This window comes from Echinops telfairi, unplaced genomic scaffold (genome assembly GCF_000313985.2).
Source record: "Echinops telfairi isolate 266 unplaced genomic scaffold, ASM31398v2 ScPeMD7_7468;HRSCAF=8506_0, whole genome shotgun sequence".
Classification (NCBI taxonomy): Eukaryota; Metazoa; Chordata; class Mammalia; order Afrosoricida; family Tenrecidae; genus Echinops; species Echinops telfairi.
Genome location: NW_022111369.1, coordinates 48,922,842 through 48,935,058, shown reverse-complemented (window position 1 = coordinate 48,935,058; position 12,217 = coordinate 48,922,842). Strand labels below are relative to the sequence as shown.

The 12,217-nt window shown below is 40.3% G+C and overlaps 1 protein-coding gene across 2 annotated transcripts in view; it reads left to right on the top strand.

Moving 5' to 3' along the window:
• SLC4A4 (solute carrier family 4 member 4) overlaps nt 1-12,217 on the top strand; it is a 348,568-nt gene that overhangs the window by 296,385 nt on the left and 39,966 nt on the right. For both annotated transcript variants that reach the window (XM_045284208.1, XM_045284209.1), the window contains 2 exons: nt 8,798-8,911; nt 10,962-11,123. In XM_045284208.1, the coding sequence (XP_045140143.1) occupies nt 8,798-8,911; nt 10,962-11,123 (276 nt within the window). The remainder of the gene's footprint in view (nt 1-8,797; nt 8,912-10,961; nt 11,124-12,217) is intronic.

Below are 12,217 nucleotides of genomic sequence, written 5' to 3'. Positions count from 1 at the left end.
TTTCCAAAGGAGTTTAAACATTTTGTTTCGGCCACACACACACATATTCTCCTTTGTTCTATTACTCAACTTTGAGACAGAATGGAAGGAAAGGCCTCTTAGTGATTGATTACCAAACTCTTCTTGCCTGTGCTTGCCGAACCCTCTTTACATGCGTGTGAAAGTTGGACATTGAAGACGGGAGACCACAGAAGCATTGATGCCTTTGAATGACAGTGCTGGTGAAGAATACTGAAAGTAGCATAGACAGCCCAAAAAACCCACAAATCCATCTTGGAAGAAGGACAGGCAGAATGCTCCTTAGAAGCACGGACAGCAAGACGTTCTATGACGTACTTTGGACACGTTATCCTCAGAGACCCGTCCCCGGAAAAGGCCGTCCTGCTTGGTAAAGCAGAGGGCTAGAGGAAAAGAAGAGCTCCAGCAGGATGGATTGACAGAGGCTGCAACAATGGGCACGGACATAAGAACAAGGGTGAAGAGGATGCAGGAGCGTCACTCTTTCTTTCTGTTGCACGTTGAGTCACTGTGAGTCCGAACCCACTTGACAGCACCAGCCAGCACCAGAACCTCTGTAGAACCCTGCTCAGCCACTTCACTAGGACTACTTCTGCCCTGCCCCATGTCGGAATTTAAAAAAAAATCATTTTATTGGGGGCTTATACAACTCTTATCACAATCCATCCATTGTGTCAAGCACATTTGTACATTTGTTGCCATCATCATTCTCAAAACATTTGCTTTCTGCTTGAGCCCTTGGTATCAGTTCCTCATTTCCCCCCCTCTCCCTGCTCCCCCTCCCTCATGAACCCTTGATAATTTATAAATTATTATTATTTTGTCATATCTTAGCCACTCCCTTCACCCACTTTTCTGTTGTCCATCCCCAATACTTTCTAGAGACTCCCATTGCCACTTTAGAAGCCACAGCCAATAAATTTCCCAGCCCACTTTATTTTAGAGCTCCTCAAATCTCTTTAACTCTGGAACTTATATCCCTGAAATTCCACATGGCCTGTAAAAGCACATTTCATCATGTTGAATTCTGGTCATAGCACATGATGTCCAGTTAATGTGCAGTGTTGTATAATTGTTGCCGAGACTAATATTAATGGTTCTTTGCCTTGAGTGCTTTTTAATGTTGGTTGAAATCAAATTTCAAAAATTTCAGAGTATTCTGTTCCCTTTTATGATTGCCAAGAGGCACACACTTGTCTGGCATACTTTTTTTTTTTTTTCCCAATCTAGAATGAATGCTTGTTTACAATGTTGTTTAGCCTTTTCCGAGTGGCGCCGTCATGAGAGGAGTTGACGTCACGCATTAATATTTATTGGGGACCACAGGCCCTGCTGCTGTCCTTGTGCCTCTGGCACAGCTCTCCCCACGGAGTGCTGCGCGACAGGGGCACCTTCTCTTCCCTGTCCACTTAGGAGCAGCTGCAGTCTCCGCAACGTGAACACCAAATGTCCTCAGGGCCTACAGCGGAAACACTCCCCCCACCCTCCTCACCCCCGTAAATGAACTAACTTCTCACTGTGGTGTCTCCATGATCATGACTCTCTTAATAATTAATAGAGCGGCATTCTTCATGAGGAGTGTGTTTATAATGGATGGATTAGGTTGCTTTTGCCCCAGTACAAGAGAGCAGCACATGGTTATTTCACATCCACTTAATTTCTTCTTTGTGTTGGGAATTTAAATATTGAAACTGCTGACTTCTTATTAGATTAATTGAGATCTTTTCTAATCAATTATGGAAAAGGCAGAAATAACATCTCCCTTTTACTTTTATAATTAAAAAATAAAACCAACTCAAAAGCCCGTTGATATAAAAGGAGGATATTTACATTTAATTTGTAATAGTGAGACAGGGTTTCTTTTCCTTTTTAAAAAATCAAGGGTAGGAATCACCAGATATTGTAAAACACCCATGTACCATTAAAACCTTTTTCTTATTTTTATTTTTGTTTTTCATGGCAATCCCTTGCTGTGCGTGGGTTATCTTAAGTGGTGTGGGGAGCCCTCGTGGCACTGCTACCACAAGGTTGTGGTGGTTCAAACCCACCAGTCACTCCCTGGGAGAAAGATGGGGCTCTCTGCTTCTGTAAAGCTGTTTGGCTCCGGAAACCCGCTCCAGGCTCACCGTCAGCTGGAATCTATCTGATGGTAGTGAGCTTGGGTTTCAGTTAGTGTTCATCTTAGTTTAAGGTTGTGATAGTTTGAGTTCCGAGGATACTGATGTTTTGAGCCCAAAGAGGCCGAGTTTGGTTAGATGGACAGCCATAAGTTATTATGCTTGTCCAAGCTAGATTTGAGACATGTGAGTTCACAGGATGGGCCAAGCAATAGTTGAGGAACCAAAGTGTGTGTGTGTGTGTGTGTGTGTGTGTGTGTGTGTGTGTGTGTGAGATTCCCAGGAAAACATTGACACATCTACTTCCAGTCATTCTCAGTGGCAGGTAGGGAGCTTGAAACTGCCATGGGTTTCTTTATTGATCGATATATTGACTTATGTAAAAGGCTCTTTCGGTTTTGGAAAAGGTTATGTTTGATGCAAATGGAAGGTACCATAACAAAGGTATTTCATATACCTTTCGTTTTACAAACATGTTTGGAAATGCAAGAAGGTCTTACAGAGAGCAATTTTTACCTCCTCAAAGCTCCTGTACACAGGTCCCAGAGTGTACCTCCTTAAGTCCCCTTCATGCACACTGCTTGACACACCCTTTGCTTACCATCCTTGAGACACTGTCTGGTTCCACTGTGATACTGTAAGAGCTCTTTGTGGTTCAAATTCAAGCCTAAGATTAATATGCGTTCGAATTTGTAGTCTGCTAAAGCAGCTCCCCTACCTGCTGCTTACTGTAAGGAGCCCTGGTGGTTCTTCGAATTAGGCAGTGGGCCGCTAACCTCAAATTAAAAACCGTCAGCTGCTCTGTGGGAAAAAGATAAGGCTCTCTGCTCCCCTAAAGATGCACAATGTCAGGAACCCGAAAGAGTGTCACTATGGGCCATAGTAACCTCATGGCAGTGGGAAACTGGCTTGGGACCTGCCTCCCCTACTAAGCAGTTTTAGAGTTGACTACTGGAGCAGCTTGGGAAAAACAAGTTTTCTTGATTATGAAGTTTAAACTGAATTTGGTATCTTAGAAATTACTATCCCAACAATAGACGCTCTCCAGGAATGATTTCCGCTGTAACTGAACTGTTCTGTGCAGTAAGGGGAAAGAGGGGAACATAGGAATGAATATGCTCTGCAGAAAAAGCAGACTCCCTGCCTTTGAGTGGATTCTGACCCAGTGACCTCAAGAGAGATTTTGAAATGTCATTCTTGATGATGTACGTAAAGCCATTCCTTTTGAATTCATCGTTCCTGGTGAGATAGTTAGGTTTATGTCCACTTGGTGGGCCAAAATTCTCCCATGATACAGTGTAACATACGTAGTCAACTCTATGATAAGACCTTCTGTGAAGCAGTCAGGTAGTTGGGGGCGGGGCTGGGGGGAGTGTGGGGAAAATAGATCTCCCTTATGTTACCTTGAGAGGACGGAAGTACTCCTGACCCAAGCTGTGGTATTTTAGATTGTGGCACATGCATGTGAAAGTTGGACGTGGAATAAGGAATACATTGAATACGGGGGAAAATGTATGCATTTGAACTGTGGTGTTGGAGAAGAATATTGAAAGTCCCCTGGACAGCCAAAAGAACAAACAGGTCTGCCTTGGAAGGAGTGCATCGGGGAAGGATGACAAAGATCTTGGTGACTTGTTAATAGGAGAGACCAGTTCCTGGAGAAGGACGTGGTGCTTGGTAACGTGGCGGGACAGCGGAAAAGAGGAAAGTCCTTGATGAGATGGCGTGTCACAGGATCTATAACAACGGGCTCAAGCATGACAAAAATTGTGAAGAGGGCACAGGCTGGCGGGGGTGGGGGTGTGGGGGTGTGTGTGAGTCAGAACCACCTTCTCAGCACCTAACAGCACCAGACACTTACTGCACAGAACACCTCACTGCGAGTTCTCATGCAGTGAAGCAACGTTACTCATAAGGTTTTGTTTCGTTTGTTTTTTCTGACACTTAAGAACAGGAACTGTGTGTTTTATGATCATTAACTTTCCTAGTTAATTTTGCACCTATAGTGGCATACCTGACAAGGATGACACTGCTTAAGGTTTCTTCTAAGTGTATGTGCGTCTGTAACCTGACTTATAAAGTTTAATGAGGTATTTTTGAGAATGACATCTTTAAAGGGTGATTATGTAAGATGTAGACTAAATGTGATACTTCAGACTACCACAAGAAATCTGGTTGCTTCATTCAGCTATGAAAACTTTATTAAAAATTATAACTTTAGGATATCTGGCAGTTTCATAATCTTCTGAGTATCCTTCGTGATGGCTGATTTCCCCCTAACTATGGATGTCACTTTTACAAAATGACATAATCCTTCACAGATGGCGTGGGTAGAGTAGTCTACCCTGTCTAATGTTGCTGTGAGTGGAATCAACTCAACAGCAGTGGGTTTTTAATAGGTCTTACAGTATTCTAGAAGAGGGTTAGCTGCGATTATATACCAAAAGCCATACATTTTTATGTGTATTGATATAACAATATTTCCAACAAGAGTTTTTCTAAGGACACAGTCTTAGGTGTACGCAAAATCTGCTTTGTGATATCGTAGTATATCATAATGGAAAATTGGAAACAATCTAAGCAATGGGGGTTATAAAATTATATATTGGAATATATTTAGCATATATCTGTGGATTCATGACCTAAAATAACTAATGATATTTTTAAATATGAAAAAAGCTAGTATAAAAGAGTATAGACAAATGATCTCATTTTCTGGCTAACTTTGTGAATATACATATATATGGATATACACACATACATATGTATATGTATGACAGTATTAGCACATTTTAATAAAGATTTACTTCTAGCTGCTAGCATTAGAATACTTCATTAAAAAATGTTCTTCAATGAATATAAAAGATTTAAAGAAAATTTAATCATGTATCATTTAAACATGGTTTAGTTGTTAACGTGGAAAGTCTTTGTTCCACAATGAACTTCTAAATGTAATTTTTAAATTATTTGGAACAAATATTGTTGAAATAAACCCCAAACCAAAGCCACTGATAGAGTTGATGCTGGCTTATAGTGACCCTTTTGAAATAGATACCTTTTCTTTGACATGCCTGTATGGATTTTGTTTTGTTTTGTTTTTGGTTTTTTTTAAGGAAAAATTTAACTCCGCATAATTTTAGTGGTAAATAGAGAGAATAATCATATAGTCAAATGAGTTTTGACACTACCATTAATATCTGCAGCACGTGAAATTTTGCTGCAGATCGTTAAAAAGCGGTCGCAACAAGACATTATCAATGAGCTCCTAGAAGCTCAGGCTGCATTCAGGAGTCAGCTCATGTGCACATAAGAATCACTTGGGGATCTGGTTACACTGCGGGTTCTGACTCAGTGTATCTTTTCAACAATCATCTACCCTAATGTACACAGTATCACCTACATCAAGTCAACAGTGCCTATGTGCACAGTTCCGTGACATTGAATACCCCTGGAAACTGGGCATCCATTCTCCACCCTCCTTGCCCTTTACCTTGGACTTACTGCCCCCTAAGTATCCGAGCTAGAGCTCTGAGTTGCTGTTGTCAAGGTGATCAGATGCAGAGAGATGTTAAAAGAGCACAGTGCACAAGGACGCCAATGTTTTACTATTTTATCTATAAACACTGTCCCCAGGTAATGAAATCTGACTTATGGGCAAATCTGCCCTTTAAGGATAGAATCTAACTGATTCAAACAGGCTCTATCATAGATTCTGAAACAAAATGGGAACCGTTGTAAATTTTATAATTTGGGTGATTTTTAACAGTAACAATGGGAAAAATCATGAGTAAGGAATGGAAAACTGGGAAGAAATGCAGTAAGCCTTTTGAGGAGGCTGGGGCATTACGCTGGATCCTTGGCAGGACTGTGGAGAGGCACACTCATTCAATGTTGAGAGACCAGCTGCCATCTTAAAGTGAGGTACTCTGAGTGGAACGACACCATCTTTGAATGAGGCCCTTCCATTTTTGAGTGAAGCATCCATCTTTGGGCTCAAAATCCATTCTGTGTACCTGTAAAGTTGCCCTCACTGAACCAACTTCTACTGGCAAGAAAATCTTCGCATCATAATCGCCATCCTTTGCCACAAAGTGCAGCTTCTAAATCATTGAAAAGACATCATGCCTTTTCTTGCAAAGAGTAAGGCTGCTTAAGAACGGGATGCCCGTACAACTTCTCAGACACCATTAGGAGCAGCTCTGGTTCTTAAAGCGGGAATGGCTGTTTCTTTTCCCACAATTTCGAGAATGCCTGCGATATGGACAAGTTGGGTTGTCTGAGTAAAAATTAGGAGTGTGATAAAGCAAGCATCTTTCTTGCCTTTCCAATGATCTCTAATCTTCCAGTCATTTATGAACTAGTGGATCACAGAGATGACTGTGGACCTGCACACCATCCAAACGCTCAGAGAAACCTGAAACTCTGCTTCACATGACCATTTTTTGCGAAACCATCCTGAACTGCCCGAAACTACGTGCATAAACTTTAAGAAATGATTTTGCTGCAGTATTGATCCCCTTGGGGATCATTTGAATTGGATATATCCAGTCAAAATTACCTCATTTGAATTGTCTATATCCAGTCAAAATTACCTCTGAGTGGCAGTTTCAGATTATTAATGGATTGTCATTTTCTGTTTCTTGGAACTAATAGCTCTTTTCAAAGACCGTCTGGTAGTTATTTTACTGGTCTCTCCCAGCCACATTGGTTTTGAGGAGGTTGAAATAATAATAGTTAAATTTAGGAGAGCTTATTATGCTCCAAATATTGCTTTAAACACTTTCTTGGCTTATCTTAATTAATTCTTAATACTCAGCCGAAGAAGTTGGAGGATTATTTTGGCTACATTTCCTGAGTAGTATAGCCGAAATTAAGAGACGATAAGTATTCCCAGATGGTAAATAATTTAGCTGACCTTCCGTAACACAATCTAACCACAGGTGCCAGGCTCCGATACTCTGAATTGTACAACTATTTTCTCCCCAGATAGATTCCTGTCATGTATTTATGCTTGACATTATCGTTTGGAATTGTTGTTAACCTACCCTAAACTATCCTGAAAGGGGTGCCCTGCTGCTGTGCTGCCCCTACTGTTCACGAAATCTCATCCAGATAGAAAAAGAATTAACCTTTTCAAACAAGGAAAAGAACTCCTGGCCTAAAGAGTATTTTTGAACCAGGTTCTAGTTAGTACAGGAAACTCCTAACCCTACCAAACAAGATTTTTGTGCTACAGCCATAAGCATATCCACATCTCCGAAATTCCTGTTTTTTTTTTTTAATTTCTTTGAAGACTAGACTGCCGTAGTTTACTGCTCTTTCAAGAGACCCTCTGAATTGTATGCAGCCACTTGGTCTATCACTGATCTGTCCTATGCCATTTGCAGAATCTGGTAAACTGACTGCTCTTCCAGAATGAACATGATAATCTCAAAATCAATTATTGATGATAAATTTAGGATAAGCATTCCTTGTCTATGGCTTCACTGTGAGCTTCCTGAACCCAGGGATTGTGTTTGTTTACTGTTGTATCATTGGCACCAAATGAAAAGCTTGGTACTGAGTAAATGCTTATTGAATGATCAAATTGTGTACAATGGTGTATACCCGTCTTATCAGGAGACAAGTGTCTGTTCTCAGGTACTGCTTTTAGGGCTTCATCAAAGCCACGCCGGAGTGCAAAAGCACCTCTGAGAAACTAAATGGTCCAATGCTGCCCTTAGCAATTTGTAACTGGCACTCTGTCCTCACTCCATGGTGTAATTGCTGCATCTTATAAAGCCCAGACCAGTGGTTCTCATCCTTCCTATTGCCGTGGCCCTTTAATACAGTTCCCCATGCTGTGGTGACCCCCCAACCATAAAATTATTTTCACTGCTACTTCATAACTGTAATTTTGCTACTGTTATCAATCGGGCGACCCTGTGAAAGGGTCGTTCAACTCCCCAAAGGGGTTGCAACCCACAGGTTGAGAACCACTGGCCTAGACCTTTCCCTTGACCAGAGAGTGCTCAAGTTATGAGAAACACTTAGGAATCAAGAGAGAGAAATACCCTGTGTAACAGGAGACTTCTATCCTCTTAACAGGAAGTGGGCATAAGAAATATTTGGAAAAATTTGATTAAATTATTACACTCCATCTTCCATCACCTGATGTTACTATTGTCCAGGTCTTCATATTTCCATCTCACAATGGACTAGACTTTTTAATTCCTTCCCTGTTACATTATTGGAATTTTCAGCTTAGTTTATTGGATTAACCCATATATTGCCGTACATCCACAACTCTAAATGATAAACGTAATTCTGTGTCTTTGTACAGACTCTCACAAAGTGTCTTCAATTTTGTACAGAAAGAGTGTTTGTACAATAATCTATTTGATGTCTCTGTCCGGTCTACACTCTCTTAAAACACATCCACACATCATATCTTGTCTGTGGGATCCAATTCCTCCTGGCCCCATGAAAACATGATGCCAAGAGAAGTTTTAAAATAGCACTCTAGCAGTGTGACATTTTCTTCCATTTCTTGATAAGGTTAATAACATGGAGGATTTTTTAATAAGGTTATTAGCAACTGTAGAATTCTTCATTCAATTCAACCATGGGTCAATATCTGAATATATGCTAAAGGGACTGTTTCTCTTTTCTTTTTTTCACAGGCAAGAAAACTTATCAGTGACTTTGCTATTATCTTGTCCATCCTCATCTTCTGTATAATAGATGCCCTAGTCGGTGTGGACACTCCAAAACTAATTGTGCCAAGTGAACTGAAGGTGAGTGAGTGACTGTCTTTGGTTTTCCTGGACCATTTTGGCTGTCATACCATCCCCTTAATCTATTTTATTACACTTTTCCCAATTAATTTAGTGCATTTTCCCCACTAGCAGTCTTGTAATAAGCTCAAATATACATCGAATCCATTTTTTCACTAAAATTAAATGTCAAATTAGAATCATAACCAAAATTCATAATCCTATCGCATACAGCATTTTACTTCACGATAGACCTTGAAATGTCCTTTTGATGGTGAATGCAATCCCATTTCTCTTGGTTGTTTCATTCCCAGCAGAGCAAACTTAATTACCAGTACCTGTCCATTTCAGCTCACTAACCGAAGGCTCTCAATCTTTATGCAGTCCATTTCCTGTTTTATGACTTCCAGTTTTCCTAGATCCATACTTTGCACATTCCAATTTCTGATTGTGAGTAGATTTTGTCAGCTGTTTCTTCTCACTTTGAGTCATGCCCATCAGCTAATGAAGTTCCTGAAGCTTCCCTCCCAGAGGCTCCCCCCACCTCCCTGGGGTCCCCTCTGAGAAGGCAGCTCTTCCTCAGTAGTATTTGGAGAGTCTTCTGACCTGTCAGGCTGTCTTCTAGCACCACTCTGACAATGTCTGCTTCTGTTCACTACACCGTCAATATCTCAGCCTGTTTCAATTCTATCCACATGGTTTCCAGTGGCTAATTCCTCAGAAGTAGACAGCCTAGTCCTTCCTCATAGTCTGTTCTTACTCCAGAAGCTCTGCTGAAACCTGTTCACTGTGGGTGACCCTGCTGCTGCATGAAATACCAATGACCCAGCTTGCAGCATGGCAGCAACATACAAGCCACTGCAGTAAAACAAACCGACTGACAGTGGCAGAGGAAATTGTTACCTTTTCCGGTTTTCTAAAAGTCATAATTTTGAAGATTTAACTCATCATTTAAATCATTTTTTCATCTGTAAGAAAAACCAGACTGTTTGAATAAGTTCATCATTGGGGGCTCTTGCAGCTCTTATCCCAATCCATGCATATATCCATTGTGTCAAGCACATCTGTACAGATGTTGCCATCCTCATTTTCACACATTTTCTTTCTACTTGGGTCCTTGATATCAGCTCCTCATTTTCCCCTCCCTCGCTCAGCTTCCCTCCCTCATGAACCCTTGATAACTTATAAGTTATTGTTTTTTCATGTCTTATACCGACCGCTGTCTCCCTTCACCCACTTTTCTGTTGTCCGTCCCCCTGGGAGGGGGTTATATGTCGATCATTGCGATCGGTTCCCCCTTACTCCCCACCTTGCCTTACCCTCCTAGTATCGTTATTCCATTTATGACTTTTCAAGTAGATTTTTTTAATATTATGAAGATATTACATTTTAGCAATAGTTAAAAACAATTTCAACTTAATTGCTGAAACTCAAGAACGAAATCTGTGATAGTTTTTAAATTGTTTCCTATACTACTTATTGAAAATTGCATTTGGGGCTTGGGGCTTTCTTCTGACTTCCTATTACTCTGCATCACTTTTTTTCATCTTGAGTCATTTTTCTGAATTACTCCAAGTTCTCAAAATGGCACTTCCTTCTGTTCCATCAGCCCATGTTATTTATCCCCTTTCTTTAAAGTATTGCCTCCCACACAGTAAAGTCCTTTGGAAAATAATCTTTGTCCTGCCTATCATATCAGTGACAAGTTGTATTGATTCTCCAGAGGAAAAACTAAATCTTTTTAACCCTCATTGATAGTTCACCAAATAGTATGTATTTGGATCCCGGGTGGCATAGTGGGTTTCCTGTTGGGCTGCTAATTGCAAGGTCAGCAGTTCAAACTCACCAGCCACTCTGGATGAGAAAGCTTAGACTTTCTGCTTTCCAAAAGAGCTACAGCCTCAGAAACCCATACTGGCATTCCACTCTGCCCTATAAGGTCACTTTGAATCAGAAGTGACTTAATGGAAGTGAGTTTGGCTTTTGTTGTTTGTTTGCTGTTTTTGTGTTGTTGTTTTCTGAGTATGTATTAACTAACTATTGTTCTGAATGATAATCTCTCTCTTTCAAGCCAACAAGTCCAAACCGAGGTTGGTTTGTTCCACCATTTGGAGCCAACCCTTGGTGGGTGTACCTTGCCGCTGCCATCCCTGCCTTGTTGGTCACCATTCTGATTTTCATGGACCAGCAGATCACAGCTGTGATCGTCAACCGGAAGGAGCACAAACTCAAGGTGCGTGTTCATGTAAGGGGGTCATTGCCTGTGACTCTCGTTTGGGTCCTTGAAAATACTAATTGACTCAAAACCCAAATAGGTTTGTTTTTGTTCTGAGTTTGGGGCTTTTTTGGGTAGATAGGCTATAGCTGATACACCTTACAGCTTGACAGAGGCATGCTGTCATTCTACTCTTGTGGGTAGAGCTCACGTAAATACTAAGAAATACTTACATATTATATTTCCTTAGCCACCAGAAAGAATTCAAATATAGTCGGCCACTTTTAACCACTGTCATTCTGCGCCTGATCTTTAACGTGGAAACTGTCCTTAGGAAGGCAATGACAAAGTCTAATTAATATGTCTATTGAGCACTTATCAAACGTAGCATATCAAATCAGCTTAAATTTGTTGTAAAAGATTTTTCACATAGTTCACCTTTATGAGCTATTGGTAAGCCTGTGTATCATTGTCTTAAAATATTTGCTTCACTTTGTTATTGACCATAAAGTATGGAGAAAAAAATGTGTTTTTGCATGTGCATATTAGAAAAATTTTACCATTAATATAAAGATAATGCTTTAGTAGTGTAGGATATATCTTAAGAGAATTGCCTTATCTTTATAATGCTTCTGTAACTCGAGTGATTTTTTTGTTTGTTTGCTTGATTACATTGGATTCAGAAGACATCCTTTGGGGAACTGAGTGATTAAAACAATAATCAGAGGGTAGAGGTTTGAGTCACCCAGAGATGACTCAGAAAAAAAAAATATCCTGAAATCAACTTCTGAAAACTTGCCCATTAAAAGTCCTGCGGAACACGACAGGGACACACACTGGGTTTCCATGAGTCACAATCAACCTGATGGCAACTGATTAATACGACTTTGAACTTAGTAGATGTCCACAAGTCTAAGCACTTTTTATTACTGACTACTTCTCATAACCATCGTATGAGTGAAACATTAAATACATTTATAGTTCATTTCCTAGAAGTAGATGTAGAAATTACTAAGGATTGTTTTCAGGATATCGGATATAGCAGAAAGAAAAATCTAGGAAATATAAAGAATTACCTGTATAAACCCAATAGCAGAGGCATAAGAGAGATG